Source organism: Peromyscus californicus, unplaced genomic scaffold, assembly GCF_007827085.1.
Source record: "Peromyscus californicus insignis strain IS unplaced genomic scaffold, ASM782708v3 Scaffold_15__1_contigs__length_86483966, whole genome shotgun sequence".
NCBI lineage: Eukaryota > Metazoa > Chordata > Mammalia > Rodentia > Cricetidae > Peromyscus > Peromyscus californicus.
This window is the reverse complement of record NW_026294447.1, coordinates 74,109,370-74,130,977: the sequence shown is the minus strand read 5'-3', so window position 1 is coordinate 74,130,977 and position 21,608 is coordinate 74,109,370. Positions and strand designations below refer to the sequence as shown.

Here is a 21,608-nt window from a genome sequence, read left to right as displayed (position 1 = left end):
TCCTCATAGTGTCACAGCAAACATGCTTACCCACTGAACCTTCTCCTCAGCTCCAGTATTTCTCATAGAGCATGGACTTGCCTGGAGCTTGGTAGTGCCTAGATGACTGTAGTCAAGGCAATAGTTCCAGTATCACCAGGCTTGATGGTTATTGGGCAAATAAAGCTTCAAAAGATAAGGAGTCAAAGGAGGGATTCTTCCAAAGATCACTCAGCTTCTGTCCAAGCACCCAAAGGTGTCAAACTCAGTTCCCAGAATAGCTTTGCAATTAGCAAGGCTTTGGGAAGGGTTGGGTTGCTGCTATGTTGGGTTTGAAGGCTGGAATTGGAAAGTATTCATTCTTGACTCAACTAAGCAAGTCATTTGAAAAGCTGCTTTCATTTCTAGGTCTTGTGGTTTGGTCAAGACCTTTATACTCTTTACTTACAAATTGGGACCAGCTCTACCCTAGACCTTTGCATCATAATGTGTACTTCTGATAATAATGTTTAGGAACAAGTGCCCTAGAAGGTGAAAGGCCCTGTCTGACTCTAGTATTTCATAAGTTCAGGTGAGGACTCTTCACAGTGATCAGAAACTAGCATGCTCATTAATTACAGTCACATAGAGATCCAAGCCACCCGATCCCCTCAGAAGTGTCTCCTGAAAATACTGTTCATTCATCAAACTGCTGCTACTAGCCTTGCTTATTTAACACATGCCATATAACCAGAATATCTCAAGGCATCACAATAAGTCCTGCAAGAAAGATATTATTCCTGTTTTACCAGTTCGAGAGTTACATACATCACAGGTAGTAAAGTTTTCCTTACTCGCATGGTTGTTAAGTCAACAGAGAAGTTAGACTTCTGACCAAAAGTATTCAGAGTCCATGGTTCCTCAACTCCATAGCAATGCTGCCTCTGGTAATAAAACTACGGTTTAAAGCAAGGTGGGTCAGATGGCTGTACAGCAATTGACTGGCATGCTTTTGCAGTAAGAAAGACTAAAAGATCAAACCATACTGAGGTCAAACAGCAGTGCAAAGGGATAGATGGAAACATAAATTTGTTCACCAAAGCCAAGACACACATACACATGCACACACACCACACTACACACACACACACACACACACACACACACACACACACACACACACACACGCACACACACGCACACACACGCACACACACACACAAGTTTTGAGGTGTAGTCATACTCAGAGACCCTAGATGGATAACTGATTATTAAGAGAATAAAGAAATTAGGGACCACTTTCTGATCTCCCCCAAGCTAACTTTCTATGACACCGAAAGATAAATATTGAAAGGGAATTCCCCTGACTCTGGCCAATTTACAGGAAATTGTGCAGATTCGACATCGTCTAATTCCCAACAGTGAACACTCACATGTGAACATTACCATAAATAAGTGTGAAACTTCACACAAAAAAGTTTGTCTTCCCAGTGAGAGCCTGCCTTTAATTGTATGTATGAATATTACCCTTAGAGCATGTAGAAATGGCTAGTATTCCCTGGAAGGCGCAGGTTTTTGCTTATGCTAACAAATGATTATCCTCCCTAGCAAAAACGACTAAACAGCGTTGTGACAAATCAATTTTTCAAAGGCTATTTCTCTTCAGGAGTCAGTATCCCCTGCTCTATTCTGTTAGCAAGTGATAATATGACCAACACTCAATGCCTACAAATTGGGTTCAGAAGATCTTAGAGCCGGAAGGAAGTATATGATAATCTGACCCTGCCTCCAGGCAAAGAAATCATTGTCACTCTTTATATGAGAGTTTCCTTTCAATTACTAAGTGACTTGTCCAAAGTCAGAAGAGACTTGGAAACACAACAGCAGAATCCTTTGAGTCACCCAGCTGTTGCTGGCAAAGCCTTTTAGATTGTTCCATGGCTGCCCAATGGATAGACCTGAGAAGAAATTCTCCAAGAACACATTTCCTGGGGCCTATGGATCCCTCTTTCCATGATGTTCTTCCTGCCCTTCCCTTCTGGTTTCTGAATGATTCCATTTCCTACAAGTAGAAGCAGCAGGTTCTTGGAACAGTTTTACATCCCCCTTTATACCTCTTCTTCACACCGTCTCCTGCTGTGAAACAGTAGGTATTCAGCAGAGGGTCCCTTTTTCATTGGTGTCCTCCTAAGCTTCCTTGAAAAGCTGACCCTGGTGTAAGCTAAGAGAGCCATCCATTGCTTTTTCAATGCTATCTATGCACCCAGAGATGCAGAGTGCCCCATTTGCAAGAAGAGCCAGTGAAGAGAGATGACAGAAGAGCAGTTCCTCAGGTTCTGATGGGCTGGATGGGCCAACAAGGGGTAAAATAGTTCAGGGGAGTCTTGGACTGTGAAACAGAGGACCACACAGAAGACAGATTTTCTTCCATAGATCTCCTTCAGTGCATAGCCAGAATTTGAAGCTTATACCTGACCCTAGAGGCAAAAGACAGTGGCCCTAAGACTTTCCTTCTTTGTGATGCTTCCAGTACTCTGGCCATACCGACTTGCCTCGTTCAGGTTAGACAAGCCTTGTTCCACAAAATAGCTTATGGATATTTAAAGACATTGCCAAGTTTCAATCAATTTTTCAATTTCCAAATGGAAAGAGTAGTGTCTGGAACCTGGCTGGGCAGCACAACTGCAATGTGATACCGGGGAGAAATGGACCAATGCCAATTATTTCCTGAGGATATTATGACCAGACTATTACTGCCCTAGAATAGTAAGTTTCCAAACACATAACCTTTGGGATGGAAGAGAGAAGGAGAAGAAGCCTGTGTACTTCCCTAGCTCTTGCTTGATCGCAAGCATTCTCCAAGATCTTGTATAAACTTCTGTTGCCTCACCCACCCCTCTACCGTCCATCATTTTGAGTTTCGGCGGACCAAACACCCTGTGTCCTGTGATCTTGTCACAGGACTCTTTGTCCAGAAACAATTTAGAAATAGGAAACTTAAGGAGGGCTTGGGAGCAGGACATGTCCAGTGGTGTCTGCTGATCCTGCACACCTGTGACGAAAGCAAAGTGTGAGATTAACACAAACACAATGGAGCCGTGTAAGGAGTCCAGAGAGAAGTATAGAGAAAGGTGCTGCAGAATGGGCTATGAAGGGGTAAAGTACAAAAAGGTTACTTACACTGTTTCATCATTCTTGAACTCCAGCTCCCCATATGTATCTTCAAAGTCCTCACCACCACCCTTGGCTGTCCCTTCTACTGTCCTAAAAGGGACAATGACTGTGCCCCGGGCACCTGATGTCCTCAGAACCTTGACTTCCATAACACCAATACTTTCACTGACATGAATGGTGTCACATTCAAAAGTGAAAATTCCTGCATGGTCATCATCCAAGATGGTAACTGTGGCTACACAAGGGGAGGCCAGGATGGCCCGAGGCAAGGGAAGACTATTGAGCATTGCTGGGGGCATCCCTTCCTCCAGCTGCTCCTCTTCTACACGGACATTGCTCAGCCTCACAAAGAAGTGTTCATCTTCCTCAAAAATGTCATCGTCAATGATGCCCACCGAGAACTCCTTCTGGGTCTCTCCTGGCTTCAGAACCACCGTGCCCTCTGTGAACTCATAGTCAGCCCCTGCATTGGCAGAGCCGTCCTCTGTTTTATAGTCCACATACATGGTCTTGGATACATCTCCTCCTTTCCTCACCACCGTCAGGAGGACAGCTCCACAGTTCTCCAGGCACTGGTAAGAACATGGGTCAAAGAAGACCTTGGAGGAAAAGTCCTCAGGCTCATCAGTGTGCACCTCACTCATGCTGGAGGTCTTCTTGGCTTGCTCTGCTGCATGTTTCTTAAGTATATTGCCTGCACCAGTCATCATACGGGTGGCTTGGATGCGGTAGAAAGCACGGCTCTTCTGTTGGTGGGAAAGAGCATAGTAATTGGCCATCTCCACCAGCTGATCTAAGTCCTTCTCTGGGTGTTTTTGTTTCAGATCCTTAAGAATCCGGATCATCTCCCTGCGAGATTCATCTACCTCCTTCCCTTCCAAGGGTACCAGGTTCCCATCTAGAAAGTGAGAATTCATCATTTTCCCATCCATCTCAATGCCCTTAGGATGGTCACCCTCTGTCTCAATAATAATTCCTCGGTGTTTATCGGTGCGGTATTTTTTGTGCATGTACTTGTAGAAGAGCAGTCGCTTATCTGCCAGCCAAGCCAGCAGGACACACACTGGAAAGAAGAAGAGCGTAAGGAGGCCTTCCCAAACCTGGACCACACCAGGAGAGAAGACCGCCAGGATCATGTAGAGCCAGATATAGGCAAAGATGCTCCATGCAGCAGTGACAAAGAAGACTCGCAGGTGCTTGATCTTCCGAGTCTCCCCATCTGGGATCACGTAGACACAGATGCCAATGATGATGAACATGTTGAAGGCGGCACTGCCGACGATCGTAGACGGTCCCAGGTCCCCAGCAATGAATCCATGACCACACACCTCAATTAAAGACAGGAGAATCTCTGGAGCAGAAGAGCCCAGGGCCATCAGGGTCAGATTGGAGACAGTTTCATTCCAGACCCGAATTGTAGTTGTGCTGGTCTCTCCATTGGGCTTTTTGATCGTCACTTCCCTCTCTTGGGAGGTGATAACTTCAATAGATGCCATGAAGCGGTCAGCAATGATAGACACCCCGAGAAACATGTATATCAGGGCCACAAAATAGACAATGACCCTGGCAATCTTGTCTCCAAGGGAAGGGTTCTCTGGATACCAGATTGGCAGGATGACACCCTCCTTGCAGTCCGATGATCCTGAACAGGACTCATTGTTCTGCCCGGCACTGGGCACATCCCCCAAGTTGCCAGCCTCTGCTCGAAGACCATTCAGGAAGAGCACAAAAGTAACCAGCCCAAAATGGAGGAAGGCAGAGGTGAGAGGCTGCAACCGTAACCACGCCATACACAAGACTTAGATTTTGGCTCCACCACAGCACCAATGGTCCTCCTGACAGGCCCGAGACCTACAAAAAAAAAATCAGAGAGGCAGGAAAAGACATGAGAAAAAATGGGGGCAACAAATGGCAGGTGTCCACCAACACAAATGGATGGTTCACCTCGACTGACATATGGCACTGACACATGGGGCCGTCTCTCCCTCGGAAAAATAGATGTCAGTGGGAGACACAAATAGCTTCTCTGTCCTCAAAAAACCATCTGGTGGAGACTCGGTTGAAGAATGGTTTGAAATAACTGGCAAGGCTAGGAATGGAAACCCAAGTGATACCTCCTAGTCGTAAGCTGTAACTCCACTTGTCCCCAGAATCAACTTAAAATAGGTCCTTATGCCTGGGTCTTTCTTCCCACTTGTTCTGTTGCTAGAAACTCCCGTCCTCCTTGCCCTGCTTTCATACTCAAGAATCTTGCAAAACACGGGCTTGCCAGCGTATATGCTGACTTGAGCTGTGTTTTTAATGGGCTGGTCCCTGACAGAGGCCACCTTGTTCTGTGTGTAATTGAGCTCTCGTGGGTAAAAGCTCCTTCCTCAAATACAAAACTTCTGGAGGCAGCCAGGAATTCTGAGGCTTCTTGTAAAAATAATGAAATCCATTTCAGAGTGACTGCTGTCTGCACTGCGGCTAAACTAAAACTCTGTGCCTGTCCACTGTACCTCTCAGCCCTCCCATTAAACCGCGCTGAGAACAGGCTACGGATTATTCAGCCACTGAATTCTGAGTGAAAACATGGAGAGGGGCCAAGGAGTAGAAATCGTTAAAATGAAACACGTGGACGGCTCTCATAAACAGTTTTGTGAAGACCTGAAGAATATTTGGGGGTGGCATGCAGCTTTATCTGTTGAGCCCAAAGCACTGAGTCATGACTGTGTGTTGAGGAGACTAGAAGCCACTCAGTATGTTCTACCGAGGCTACGAGCATCTGCTCGCTTGTGGCTGTAAGTCCTTTACTGACTGGCTCACTTGGACAGAACAGGAAGGGAAACAACCAAGCAATAGATTTTATAGGCGAGTCATCCACTTGCCCCTCGCTGCTAAAATCCTGTGGAGTGTGGCTAGTAATGCTGGGATGTGGACTTGCATTTGTGCAGCCCCTTGAAGGCATCAAGGCCCTCATCTTCCACATTGGCTGTTCTTTCTCCATTGGGTTCTCGCTTCTGAAAGCATCACCCCCACCTGCCCAGTTATAACAGGTGTCAGTCCTGCCAGCCTTCCTCTCCCCTCTGCTCTGTGTCCAGTCCTGCACTAAATTCTAGGTGCTCTCTTTCCAGTCTTAACCACCACCATCATGGTTCAAGCCACCATTGTTTCTTATCCGCTGGACCGGCGACAGTGACCTTCTAACTAAAAGCCTCACTCCAACTCTTACCAGAGAATAAATCCCAATTCTGCTTTCCTCATTCAGTCATAGTAATATTGGGGTTCTGGGATGGGAACCAAGGACCCCACACTTGCTAGACAAGTGCCCTACCACTGAACAATATTTCCAGTCAACCATAGTAATAAACAAGCAGCAGCCCCCCACATACATCAAACCACAGATTTAAGCATATCACCCCCCTAGTTGAAGCTCTTTCATAGTTTTTTTTTTCTTGCTCTTGGTATAAATCCTTGATTCCCTACCATGAGCAGCAGTAAAGCCTCTTAGGAGCTACCTCCTCCCTTAGCTTCCTCCTTTGCCGCTTCCCTCATCACAACTCAGCAATGCCCTTTCCTCATTTCACCCTGATCATACAAGCTCGTATCTACCTCAGGACCTTTGCATGTGCCACTATTCATGCCTGAAATGAGAGTTTCTTCTTTGTACCTTCCAGTCATGACAATGCTTTGCATCAACGGGGTGTCACTTTCTCAAACAAACAGAAATTTCCTCTGACTGCTAAAAACGGTCAGTTTTCTCTGCTATGTCCTCTCATTGGCTTCTTTCCCTCTATGACATTCTAAATACTTTGAAATTGTATGTTTATTTTCTAGTGTTAGATGATTAATGTCTTATCCATTAAGCTGTGATGACATAAGAGCAAGGTTTGGGTCTTCCCTGTTTACTGTGGAGTCCTGAGTAGGTGTTAGCCGTGTTTGGGAAATGAGTGCTTTTGAAACAGATAAATGTAGCCGCCAAAAAAGCTTCCAGAGAGATCAGTCAGCCTTCTTCAAAAACTATTTTATGATCTAAATTATAGCTAATTGCTTTGGAAATATATGAAGATCTCATAGACAAATCATAACTCGATTTTAGAGGTTGTGCAGGCTCTCTTTAAAGTCCTAAAACTCACAGACAGAAATTCCCTCCTGGACAAAGGATATCTAGGACAAAGGTCTTTCTTCCAAAGAGCTATAGCTTAACTCCACTTCATATTGCCCAGAACAGCAGCCAAGTGCTGGGGCCCACACTAGTTCAGGAACTGATCATCATCGTAACAGTGGCTTAGAGCCTCTGTCCTTGACCTCACTTGGAGGATAAGGGGTCATGAAATGACCATGGAGGATCAGAGTGCTTAAAGATGTTCAGCATCACACCCAAAGCTTGAAAATGCTCTCGGAGCTGTGATATCCACAGAGATTCTCCATTCACAGGTCTGACACTCATTCACCCTTGAGAAATGCAGACAAAGGAGGATTTGCCTTCTGGTCTCTACTTTCAAAACTTCTGACTTGGTGGATTCTCATAAGCCCCATGCAGGAGGAGATGGAGGTGGGCACAGCTGGAGCAGCTTTTAGTCAAGAGCCCACAGGGTGCCAGGAGGTAGCATCCCCAAGTGGCTGGGCATCCACAGGTGAGAAAGGGCATGGGTCATCGTGGAGGTAGTTGTCCTGATCGACAGGGTAAGGACTCACTCTTGTTCTACACAGCGGAGACTTAAGAGAGCCTTGCTCTTAGTTACCCTTCAGTCCTGTAGACATATTGTGGTGCCAGGTTATCATGGGGAATGCCCTGTCTCGGGGCCAGAATCGGAGGCTGGTTTCCTGAGAAAACGAGCAAGCCTAAGTAAGGCAAGAGCAAAAGGAAAAGCCAGAAAGGTGCCTGCCTAGTAAGCACCTGCACCAGTGTCTGGGGGGAAAGAAAGAACCTCGGTGCCTGCTTTCCCTTTCTGCACTCTGCCCCCTTAGGAAACAGATTCTGGCTGCAGTATCCTTAGACTGTAAGGGGACAGCACCACTGACCAAGCCGATTGTTGTTCTTGTTGTTGTTTTAATGCTATTGTTCCAGGACCAAACACAAACTGAGGCAGATGCTAATCTTTTAGGGTGTCTCCTGACCCTTTTAAAGACCCAGACTCAGGCAGGAATAGGGCTCAATTTGAAAAATGATATTCACAGTAATTGCGATGTATAAGCATTCACTACACGCCATCATGCTACTTGTAATTTTTATAACAACCTTATGTAGTTAGTAAAATTTTTATTTCTATTTTTATATTTCAGAGAAAATGTCTTATTTAAATCATTTACTTAAAGTGTAAGGCAAAAGAAAAAAAATCATTCATAGAGCCAAAATACACGGGGAAATGGCATTCAAGGTACGGTTTTAGCCACTCAGTGTTACCAGAATGTCCCGTTTCGTTGTCGAACATGAATGGCCCCAGTCATCTTCCAGTGTGATGTGGACTCGGGAGCAATGTGTCTGTGAAGTTGTTCCCACATAGGAGACACTAGCCATTTGACAGAGCTTCAGAGTCCCCAGGCTCGGGACTACCCTGGCTGTCACCCACCTGAATATTCTCATCATTCAGCTTGACAAATATTGACAAATGCCTGTGATTTGCCACGACATGCCAGTGGGTAACATGAAGAAACAAGACACGGTGTTTGCCCACAAAGGCACACTTGAGTAGGAGTAAAAAGAGACACAAAAATAGACAGTTTACCTACAAAGTGTGGGGGCAAGGGCAGAATGCTATGGGTACTCAGGGAGGGCGCGGAGCCAGCTTGGAATTCAGGGAGGCGGTTCTGAAGGAGATGATCCCTGAAATAGGTCTTCAAGCATGAGTGAGCTTTAAAAAAGAAGAAAAGGAAGAAAGCAGGAAGGGCATTCCAGTTAAAGAGAAAAGCCCAGGCAAAGACATGGAGACTTGAGAAAGGCTGCTGTGTGCCTTGGCTTACACTGTAGGGAAGAGAAGCCAGAAGACAGATGAAGCTGGATGGCAGGAGAGTGCTCATTCACCACATGTATTCCCTGGCAGGCTGAGAAGATGGGATTTTATCCTAAGACAAGGAAAACCAATGATGGGATTCTAAATAGGAGAATAACACAGTCTGTTTATAGTTCAGAAAAAAAAAAACATTTCACCAAAGGCTTAGGATGGCTCTAAGGAAGAAGAGACTGGAATAGGAAGATTAGTTCAAAATAGATTTGGGAACAGAGCAAATGCAGATAAAAAAGGAACTATGGTCCGTTCCACACAGAGTGACCCTCTGCTCCCATCCTGCTCCTTCAGCAGAACGCATGTCCTGGCTCAGCTCACGACCTCCTGTCTCCTTCCTGGCTTACTTTCCTAATGTGCCCCTCCAACCCCCCAGGGCCTTCTGCAAGGTGTCTGTGTCCTCAGCAGTAGCTCCCGACATCTTTTAATATTGCTGGCAAATTTAATTAAAATCACTGTTCCTCTGCTCATCCAGATCATTAATAAAACAATGCCACCAGACCAGACTGAGCAATTCTCCCTCCTGCTACGCCCTCCACTTTCTCCAATGGGAACAGAGCTTAGGACCTGTCACCAGCCTCGGTAGAGTCATTCTGCACTGCTTCTAAATCTGGGCCCCCGCACAGGCGTCACAGCCAATTTACATTAAAGTTATAGATGCAGGCCCGGCTGCACTCGCTCTGACATGTCATCTGGATGCAAGCACACGGCAGAGCTCCCTGTGTTCTCTGTGCCCACCTCAGGGGATGTTTGTGTAGAGTCCATGCAGGCACCCAACTCCCTACTTTGTCTAAGAGGTATGGAGATAGATGTGTCTTCAGATGCTCAGGTAGAGCATCCGATTAACACAATTAGAACCCAGATCCATGAAGGAAAACATGATTATACATAATGCTTTTCCTGCATTATTTCCTGTCTTCCCAGGGAAGGAGGCATGGTCAGATCTATTCTGCAGATGGCACGTTAGAGCTCAGAAAGGCTAAGTCATTTGACCAACATCACAGTTACTAAGTTAGTAAGTCAGTAGACATCTGAATTTTGGAAGTCTGCTTCAAGAACACATGAAGTTGGGTCTCAGGTTTGAGGATCCTTTTTTGAGCAAGAACCCAGAGAGAATGAAGTGAGTCTCTCTGGATGCAGAGTCCCCCACACCCTGGAGGTCCTACATACTCCAGTACTTGAAGCAATAGTAAGCCTTGAATTCGAAAGCAGAAAGCAAGATTGATTCCCAGTTGAGTATCAGTGAGTGGGAGACCCTGGAAAGTCCATGATACTCTTGGGGCAATACCTGCATCATCTATAAAGCTCAGGTTGGGTTTAGTTATTCAACTCAAAGATACTTAGATCATCAGGAAAGGGCATATTTAAGTTAGATCAGCCCAGAGCAGTGGGAGAGCCAGGCTTGGAATTTAGACTCCCAAGGAAAACTCAGAGGATAAAGAATAAGCCAAGGGAGGGTGGTGGGAAGAAAAGGCTGAGACAAGGTCAAAGAGAGTTTTCATTCTGAATTTACCAAAAGCCTCTTGGATTGAGTCCATTTTGTAAGCAACTGTTCTGTGTCCGTTTAGGGTCAGGCACTGCACTTCTGATTGGGGTACAGCCATGAATGAGCTATAACTCTTATCCAGACTTATAGAGTTTATTTTCTGATGAGGGATGGAGAAAAGCAAGTAAAGATAAGAATTAAATATAGTCACACCCTGGGAAGTCATTAATACCCTTTTCTTGCTCTGCTCTGAGCACTCAGGTGGGTGGCTCTAAGGTGGATGCGAGAGTGGCTGAAGTGCGGTAGAGCTTTCAAATAACGTGGACAATCTCACAGCAACATGCGGCGCAGTCCTCCCTTCTCCAATCACATACAAACGTCATCTTTTGCCTTTCTCTTAACCCTCTCATGATTTAATGGCACCTGAACCATATGACGATGTCATGGACCCTGCCAACATTCTTCCAGGAAACCCCACACACAAGAAAAGAAAGTCCATAGACAGAGCAGAATCTCCTCATTCTATGTAAGAATCATAAGACTTCAAAGTGACAATAAAAATGAGCACGTGCCTCCATTACTTTTGTGTCTTCTGTTTAACACCTCACAGTGCTGCAGTGAGATAGGCATCATTCTGTTTTCTAGAAATAAGGAGATTTGATAACCCACAGGAGGTCCATTAGCCAAGCAAGTGACACATCTGAGTTTTGAAACTCAGTATGTCAAATGCAATGTCTGCTTCTAAGGCCCGGGGGATGAAATGATGCTGGAGGAGTACAGTAGCAACCTGGATCCTAAGACACTCTACTTCTTCTGGGAAGCCTTCTCTAGCAATGTCCTCTTCCTCTACTTTAAAAATGAGTGATTTGTTTTCTTAATACTTTGATCCACTCAGAAGGATGTTTATGCTGTCTTGGGATTATTTGTGTACAGGCCCAACATCTATACATTTCTGGACGTTCCATGAGGGATTTCAACTCAATGTAGGGAAGATCTTGTTGTTTAAGGTTTTTTTTTAAATATATATATTTATTTTTGTGTATGCATGTATGTATGTGCACCACATGCATAAAGTACCTATAAAGGTCAGAAAAGAGCATCATCTCCCTTGGAACTGAAATTATAGACAGTTTGGATCTGCCATGTAGTTGCTGGAAACCAAACCCAGATCCTCTGCAAAAGTAGCCAGTGCTATTAATGACTGAACAATCTAATCTATTCATTCTTTTGTTTGAGCTTTAGATGAGTGACTATTCTCAATGAAAATCTGCTGATAGGGGCCAAGAAGTTGAACTTGGATATACCTTCTCTCTGTAAAATTCCATGATTCAAAGATACTTATAATTTACTAAACTTATAAAATCTAGAGAATCTGGGGAGTCACCAATACCAAAGACAGTCCAGAGACCTGGGAGGAGTGGAGCCTCTGTTTAGGTTAAAGGAATCTACATCTTCACATAGTCCTCCTTCAATTGGAGACAGGGATGGAAGTAAGTCCACATTCTAGAGATGTCTGTGTATCAGAATGACCTAGGAGCCCTGAAAAGTGTAGACATCTAAATTCGACTTCAGCTCTAAGTTTAGGCTTCCTAGGAGTAGAGCCTAGATATTTGTGTTTTTATAAAGTTCCTCCATTGATCTTCAAGAGACTGCTAAGTTTGAGAATCTTGGGAAAGAAAACAGGGATCTGACTATGTATGTTTCTCAGGGATTTCAATCATTAAGGATTTTCCGAGGCCAGGAGGACTTCCACTGGATCACGAGTTGACCTACACGTGATTACAGTAGAGCCTTGCTATGTGACGGGCGAGCATCTCACCTTCATGGACTTCCATTTGCTTTCATGCATTGCCAAGGATAGCATTCTCCATCTACATAAGGACATTTGTCCCTTTGTTGCTCTCTCTAAACTTTTACTGAGGATACATAAAAATAGAGTTCTCTTATCTTCACAGGAAAGTGATGCTGCTCATCTGTTCTCAGTGAAATATATTTCTAGTTATTTTTCCTTTTGGTGATGACAGCACAGGTCATACCTAGTTTCTGTGGTCTTTTTGTTCATTCATTCATTCACTCTCAAACTTATGCTTGTGTGAAGCTTAGTACATGAGTGACACAGGTTGACTTGTTGTGAGAGGTTATTCTAAACCTTTGTTCTAAACTTATTTTTCCTCACAAACTAAAAAAAAGCCAGTTCTAAGAGGGGTTAGGGATTTTTTTTATCATATTTGTGTATCCCCAGTGCCTTAATTAATGTCTAGCATATAGTAGATACTTAGTATAGATTTATTGAATGGCTGTGCAAAAAAAAAAAAATGTTAGTAAGAACCATATCCACTGATTTCCCCGATCCTTGGCAATGTTCAACTGGAGGCTGGAGAACCATCTGTCAGGGATTCTGTGAGCAAAGATTTTCAAATTTGAGTAATATGAACAAAAATATATTCCTTTTTGAGAAGCACACACTGCATTGGAGAAAAGTGACAGAAAACTGAGTAATTAGAACAAAACAAGTATTATATTTGGAAGCACATACACTGATGTGCCAAGAAAGTTTGAAGAAGAAAGGGTTAGAATGGCATTGGATCACTGGACCAGTTCCACGACCCAGCTAACATTATATCTATGACCTGAAAAATGAATAGGAGATAAGTAGGTGAAAGCTAGTGTACTGCCAACAAGGGCAGCAGGAAGCCCATTCTAGAAGGAATATGTGGAAATTTGAATGAGCAGTATGCATTTAGAGAAAGGCAGACAATGTGCTGTGGAAGAGGGTATCTGCAAACAGCTGTGGAATTAGGTGAGGAATATCTACAAGACCTTGGATGCCTAGCCAAAGAATTTGGGCATCACCTTGGAAAATATATATTTTCCAATATAAGCTGAAAATTTTTAAGCAGAAGAGAGATAGGATTAAGCTTTTCTTTTGGACAAACAGTCTCAGTGATAGCATCACAGAAACTCCATGGATGAACAAAAGCAGGGCCTACTGGAGGCTGAGGCCAGTTTCAACTTTCTCAGCACGAAGGGGAAGGAGGAGGAGCAACTAATGCTGAGGAAGCCATGGATTTCCAGGCTACCTCAGGTAGAATCAGTCTAAGTTGGAGAACAATAACAGCAAGGTGACAGACAAAGGCAGAAATGAAGAGTCACAGCAAGCTCATCACATCAGCATCCTCTCCATCACACTGGTCCTCCAACGGATGCTCCTTCTGCTTCACAGATCCAGGCTCAAAGCAATGGAAGTTGGAGGAATCAACACAAAGGCATCCAAGTCACCTGCCTACATAGCCCAGGACTTTATGGAACACTGGACAAAGAAGACCGGCAAGAGTTCTAGACCTTCCAGGAAGAGAGCATAAAGTCCTTGGAATTCAACCAAGGCACTTGTGTGCTCCTCAGTTTCATAGAGGTAAAGGCTTTTGTTGATTCAGTAGCCCAAATGTGATAGGCTTTGGAGACACACTGATGGAGCCTGCCTGTCCACACCCCCAATGAGCACACAGAAGTGTACACAAGATCAGTATCTAAATTCAAGCAAAAGATCCGGGAACTTAAAGACACTGACTGAGAACATTAGAGAAGGTGTGGAGTTAGACATCTCTTGTCTGTCAAAAATATGTGTACTCACATAGAAGAAACAGAATCCATTGAATGCATCACTCCTTGGAAATAGTGCTGGGGGGGTATTTTATTTTATTTTATTTTTAAAAGCTACAAAGTGTTAAGATTAACTCAAACCCAAGTTTGAGTACAAGAAAACTTTATTCTGTTTTTTGATTCCCTGGTGTTGGTGTTGGTGGTGATGGTAGTAGTGATGGTGGTGGTGGTGGCAATGGTGGTGGTGGTGGTGGTGGTGGTGGTGGTGGTGGTGGTTGTATCTGCTAAGTACTTGTGTGTCCATAAAACTTGTAGGTTCTTTGAAGATCATGTTGCCTGCATATGTTCTCAGATTCTTTGAGTGCAAATATGTGTCACACTCTGGTCTAACTTCTATCCAGTTAGAATTAAATATCTCATCTTGCCTACTATTACATCTGCCAATCTTGCCCCAACTCTTACAGTCTGCTCCCCACAAAACATTTTTTTTCTGAGACAGGACCTCACTGTGTAGCCCATACTGACTTACTATCCTGCTTCAGTCTCCTGGGTGCTGGGATTACAGGCTAGTGCTACCAAAACCAACCAGAGATTTTTGAAAAATACCCACCATAGAGATCATGCCATTTCTTGCATCTCAGCTATTCTGGATGCTCCTTTCCTCTTCAGCTACTAATTGGCTGACTTTACCTCCTGTTGATATGCTTTCCAGTCCTCGAAGACAGAGTTAGCTAATGTTTCTAACTATAGGTCTACCTCACAGTCTTTACATTTAATGGTCTTTGCCCCAGATAACCACATATGTTCCTTTTTCACTCCATTCTGATCTCAAATACTACCTTCCTCCCCTTTCATCTGATCTGAAGGTGGCCCTTCTCCAGGACTGTCTGCCACATCATTTCTCATATCTCTCATAGCACATATCACTTGTTTAACACATTGTTGCTTTTGTCTATTTGTTAACTTATCAAGAAATAAAAATTTTATCTGGGCAAGAGATGTGCCCTTTCTGTTCACCACAGTGCTTCAGACTAGAGTCTGGCATAAGGAGGACTCAATACATCTTTATTGAATGAACGAATGATGACCACAGGATTAAGTGACTTGGAGACCATGTACTGTTGAGAGGAGACTTCAAGCTTCTGGATGACCCTTGGGAAGAAAAGTCAATAGTTATAGATAAAGCCCTCAGAAAATACCAAGTTTTGTTCTTTCAGAAGAACCAAAAGAACCATGTGGTGCTAGAGCGTCATCTAAAGTCCCAACCAGCCCAGGTCCTCCACTCATTTGAGCACTCTCGCCTGCATCTGCTTCTTATTCCAGAGGATGTGAGCGTGACAATCAGTACTCACTCTACATCATCCATTTAGCAAAGATTTAGCTGGTCGATGTGCCAAGTGTTTACAAAGGCCTTCTTACTTGCATGATCTCCTTTTATTTTTCTTGTGGGGGTGATCACACAGACGAAGAATCCAGTGTTCAGTCAACTGTCAAGATGTCTACACCGATAAGTATGGAGCCAGGAGCAAACCTTCCTATGCTGACTACAAAAGTCTCCTTCCATCCGACCTGAAGGAGTATGAGGAAGGGCCAAGAAAAAGCAGTCCCTGAACTGAAAGGACATTGGGGCAGTGGACAGAGGTGTGGGAAACATAGCAGAGCCTAGAACAGATGTTGGTCTTCTTCCTGCCCCCGGCTGTTCCACAGAGACCACCTCCAGATTCTACTGTTGACATTACTCATGGTGAGAGTGTTGACATCCTCCTGACTTGTGGCTGAGGGGAGCTGGGAATCACTGTCCTTTACACAGGCTTTCCTTAGACCCCCCTCCTATGGTTTGGTTCATTTTAATACTACTTCATTTATCTTAAGTTTTAACATGTTGAAACATGAAATTCAATCACATCATTGCCTAAAGGAAAAACAAATGGAGTCTGGCCAGCAGTCAGGGTCATCTCTCTGAGATATAGCTGGGGGCTTCTTTCAAACATTCAACTCCAGTGGTGTGTGGGCCTCCCCTTCACAAGGAGCATCTTCTAACTGCTGTCTTTGAAGATGTGCTCTCCCTCTCCCTCTCTCTCTCTCAATTCTCTTCAGATTCCTTTCAATTTCCCTCTCCCTTTGGTTCCTTCTGGGGAGCAAAAAGGCACAGGCACAAGGTAGTTCTTCCTGCCTGGCTAGGGAGGGAGTATAGTGGTGTGGTGTGGGCGGAGCTTTTGGAAGGCTCCTGGGCAGAGTGTTTGTATTGGATTCTTAATGGTTTCGTTTTTAACATATTTTTCCTAGGGAAAAGAAGTGCTGAGGTTGAAATCGAATAGTTAGAGCCTTTGGGGGCCTAGAGCACTGCCAGTCATTCTGAGAAAGCCCTTGAGTATTGCAGTCGAAGGCTACTAGAGACTGCACACTGAGGAAGGTCAACTGAGGATCATTGAGTATTTCCAGTTCCTGAAACTGGTGGATATCCTGTTGCAGACAATGCACAAGTGGCTGGAAATAAGTCAGAGGCATGGGGAGCTAGAGGCACATGCCCCAGGAACATGCTGGAGTAATAGCACAAGTCACCAGGGAAGGCTGCCAAGGAATGATGGAGAAAGGGAAAAGTGGGAAGGGGACAGATTCTTTGGGCAGAAATGAATGAGGGACCATAGGAGAGCTCCGCCCACCCAAAGCCTAGCAAGGGAAGTTCTAAGAAGGTAATGGTCAGCATTATCTGATGGAGGTGAGGATGGAGTGAGAGAGTGTTCACCAGTCTGGAGAGTGAGAGGTCTTAGGGTAGAAGGTGAGGAAAAGTGAGAAATGATGAGCAATGGAGGGATGAGGAAATAGAATAATGATCACTGTACAATTTCGATACTTTAATAACGGTAAGATGAGGAGAGGGTGGTGGGGAGGGGAAGTGGGCAAGCGACACTCTTTTTAGAGTGGGATTGGAGACAGGATTCTGTGTTAAAGGAGCAAGAGACTGCAGATAAGAGAAGGAGTCCAGTTTAGGAAGAGAGTGGCTGCTAGTCGGGAAAGGAGAGGGGTCTTGAAAGTAGTGACAGGGTTGGAGGAGGAGCCAAGTAGAGCCGATATGATACAGAGGAGGAGTGCTGATGGCGCCACCCAGTCTCGTCTCCGTTCCACTGACACTGAGGCGTTCTCCTCTCAAAGGATTTAAAAAGCACCACCTGGAAACCAGGGTGGGATTAGCTTCTAGTCCTACTTTCAGACCCAGTTCCCATATGACCCAGTACTCTTGCACAACCAAGACCACCTTATTTGTCAAGCCAAGTATCAGGGCAGTTCACGCTCCTTGGCCTGTTCCACGCTATTGTCCAGATGAAACAAAGCAGTTTTGTTAGCAGGTGAGACTTTGTATACATTATCCAAGTAACCAGGGTCCTGCAATTAGGTTTATCCACTTTCCATACAGTTCTTTAAAGAAGTCTATCTTCATACACATACGAGTTTTCCAGTCTAAAAGTCCTTGGACTCTATAGATTTAGTATAAATGTAAATCCTTCTCATCCTCCCATGCTCCTTTGGGGGGGGCTCTCATATACTCAAATACCTCTCCACCACTCATCTTTTATAGTTTGTCCTGCTTTGTAGCTCAGAGTACCAGGAAAGGTGCCTTATACATCCTTAGGGGGAAGGAGCCATTTCTCCTTCCCCCTAAGGCTTCTCTCCCCAAGGCTGCATTTAGAACTTCTATTCAAGACATATATGAACAATCAAACATTGGCTAGCCCCATTAAAGACAATTAGTGGACCTTCCTTGAAAGAACATTCTAGGGCTGGAGAAATGGCTCAGCATTTAAAGGCTAGGCTCACAACCAAAACTATAAGAACATTTTAGTTTGTGCACAGAAACAGACAGAGGACTTCCTCTCTCCATGAGTACCCTTGGAGATCTACAGAAACTTCCCACTGACCCTACATCTCAGTTTCAGCCAGTTTCTGCATGTTGTATAAAATGCCAATCTGCTCCTTCATTTCTGGTGTTAAAGCCTTCCTAATGCCTCACTGGAAAATTCCATGCAATTCCTTAGCATAGAGCGCAAGCCCTTCATGGTTTGACCCTACTGCTTTTCCAACCACATCCCTCTGCATCTCTGTGTCCAGGCATTTGGAAAAACCCCTTTCCACTTTAGGCATTTTGGACACTGATCTTTTCACACAGCACTGTCCTCCATTCCCCTCTATCCCCTCACTACTTCACCAAAGCTAACTGAACCCATCCTTCTTTTCTGAGCTCAGCTGTCCTAAGAGTCAGCCTCCAGGCCCTGAGAAGAGGTGACTGTTTCATTTACTCCCACTGATCTGCCATTGCCCTTCATGTGGCAGAAATCATTTTATACAGTAATTGTCTGTTCACTGGTTGGTTGTCCCTGCTAGAATGTGTTCATGAGGAAAGGGACCATTTGGTTTTGCATGCCTCTGTTACCTAGTTTATTGCTGAATGCTTGTTCAATAAATGTCTCCCCGAAATAACAAGCGAAGACTTTCTTTTTTGAGAAAATATTTGAACCTCTAGGCAAAGCAACTAGTCTTGAGTGAAGGGAATCACTCTACCCCACTTATCAAACTTAGGAGTGTGAAGAGAAATGAAGATGGTTTATCTCCCAAATCCTGATTGTGGGCAATGGCTGGACCATGCAGGGTGGGAGACAATGCCACATCGTTGCTTAAGGACAGTAGCCGTCACTGTGACTAGTATACAAAAAAACTGCTTTGCACAGGAGTAGAAGAGGGCCGGGGCAAGGCATTCAGAGTGCCAGCTCATGGAGGGATCCACAGTAAGGGGATTTTATTTTTATAGTACTACAGATTAAATGAACATCCTAGTCAAGTGCTTTACTGGTGAGCTACATCCTTGTCTTATGCTCCCCGTGCCCACACCAACCTTTTTTTTGTTGTTAATGATGGGATCTCACTAAATTGCCCAGGCAGGCCTTGAATTTGTAATCCTCCTGCTGAGGTTACAGACCTATGCTGCCAGGCCTGGCTTGATTTTTACAAGCAAAGCAAACAACAGCAAACAGAGTTGGTTTGGAAACTTCTCTCCCTTCTGTGACCCGGAAAAGAAGACACCCAAGGAGGGGAAGATGTACCATATCCCTCTGGTTCCACTAGTTTAACCGAACAGTTACTAAGTGCCTGCTCTATGTAGACATAGGGACAGGCCCTGGGGACACAGTGTGGCTAAACTGCCAGCTCTCCTTCCTCTCTTTGCAGGGCTCAATGTCCAGAGCTGTCCCCCAGCATCACTCAGTCACTTCAGTAAAAATTGAGTAGCATCTTAGATCACTGCTAAGTGATAGGTTCAGATTATGGATTTACAGAATAAGGAAATCTAGCCTAGTCAGAAGGAAGGGAAAACTTTCTCCAGTAAGGAGTGTTGAAGAACAATAAGCATTCCAGAAGAATCTGCACCATGGCCTTCTGGTCTTCATCAAGTTAAGAAGGAACCTCTGCAATCAATTCCCAGTTATGCAGGCTCTGTGGAGGCTCCTTAAAAACACACACACACACACACACACACACACACACACACACACACACACACACACACACACACGGTTCATTTATTTAAAGAACGAGACATGCGTGAAGGACTGTTTAATGAGACTGTAGATTGCAGTGATGACCCAGGTGACCAGTCCCCATCCAGTCGCCAAAAGCTCTGGCCCTCAACCATCCTCTTTTACAACCCTGCAAGCTTGAGTTCAGGGGCAGCTTCCTCTCAAAGCTGGAGGAGCCAGCCAGAGGCTGGGAAGGGTAGGGGGAGTGGGAAGGCAGAGGAGAAGGGCCAGTGGGAGGTCACTCGCCCATACACAGTGAACTGATGCCCCTCTTTCAGGAAGAGCATGGCGCAGCAGCTATATTTGAAAACCGAGGTAAACAAGAGCTCAGCTCAATTGGACAGGGCACAACAGCTGTGGAAGATTAATCACAGGAGCGCGGCTGCATGTCACCAGGTCGCTGGAGGCCCGCAGGCTTCCCTTTTGGTACCCCACCAGAAGACCGGATGTGTTCCTATCATGTACCCACAATCCTCCCCCTTTGGGGGTTTCTTGACCACCCAGGAGCTGGGCACCTGGCGCCCAGCTGCAGCCTGTGTTTCTGATAAATTGCACCCAATTTCAATCTTTCTGCCTGGGAAACCTTAGCACCAAACGTTCAGAGGTTTGGTTTTTTTAATTGCCAAAAGAGAAAGAGAAACAACGAGGGAGAGAAGGATAGGAGGCAGGCAGTGAGTGAGGAAATTTACAGCGCTGCATTAAAGGCGTTTGCTCTATTTAGCCCCCCCCCCCCCCATGGTTAAAAATAAAACACAAAGAATAAAAAGGAAAAACTGCCTCCTCCCCCGAAACCCCTCTAGCAAATCGCAAATCATTTTCATCCTCTGCCCCAGTGGCTCAGGTCCTCAGGGCAGGTCACTCAGGGCCTGCCGAAGCAGGGCTAGCCTTTAAATGAGGGCATCTGTGTGTGTGTGTGTGTGTGTGTGTGTGTGTGTGTGTGTGAGAGAGAGAGAGAGAGAGAGAGAGAGAGAGAGAGAGAGAGAGAGAGAGAGAGAGAGAGAGAGAGAGAGAGAGAGAGAGAGAGAGATTGAGAGTTGAGGGAAAAGGGGGGCTTAGTTATATACTTTCACTTCTCTCCACGGGCCTGGGATCTCCCAGACCACGGGGACTCTGAAATCTCAGGATTTAAGTCTCTCCTTTCCTTCTGCTTGGTCCAGGAGCCCGCGGGGAGGATGAGGGAGGGGAAGAGGTGCTGGGGCTGCGGTTGCAGGCCCGCGGCAATGGAGTCCCAAGGTTGGTGTGCCCGTGTACCGTGTGTGTGTGTGTGTGTGTGTGTGTGTGTGTGTGTGTGTGTGTGTGTGTGTGTGTGTACCCAGGCCCGCGCCGAGCGAATAACGCGGTCCCCCTCCTAACCCCAGAACCGGTGGACACTCAACCCTAGGAGCTCAACACGCCATGGCACCGGCGAGACACACATGTACACACACACACACACACACACACACACACACACACACACACACACATCTGGCATGCAGATTCCCCATTGAGATGCCCCCTCCACTAAGTCAGCAAACGCACGACAGGACTGTACACACGCTTCCAGTGCCATGGCTCACAGGCATCTCTCGTGGCAACCCCAGCACCCTCGCCTAGACACTCTGCCAGATCCTCCCCCCCAACACCGCATACACAACGTACACTTTCCCGGGCACCCTCCCCCACTTCTTCTGGCACTAAACCCACAGGGAGGCAGTGCATGCGAATGATCTTGAGAAATAACTTATCATGATCCTTCACCGGGGACCCTCGGGGGGGGGGGGTGCATCTTAAACCCCGGATCTTGGTGTCCCCTGCCTCTGCCGCCCACCGGGGGGTGGGGTGGGTGGGTTGAGGGCT

The 21,608-nt window shown here is 45.4% G+C and overlaps 1 protein-coding gene across 3 annotated transcripts in view; it reads right to left on the bottom strand.

Annotated features, from left to right (window-relative positions):
* Positions 1–21,608, bottom strand: part of Slc8a3 (solute carrier family 8 member A3) — a 140,443-nt gene that overhangs the window by 118,077 nt on the left and 758 nt on the right. For all 3 annotated transcript variants that reach the window (XM_052739415.1, XM_052739414.1, XM_052739416.1), the window contains exon 2: positions 3,139–4,983. In XM_052739415.1, coding sequence (XP_052595375.1) covers positions 3,139–4,922 — 1,784 coding nt within the window. In that variant the 5' untranslated portion in view covers positions 4,923–4,983. The remainder of the gene's footprint in view (positions 1–3,138; positions 4,984–21,608) is intronic.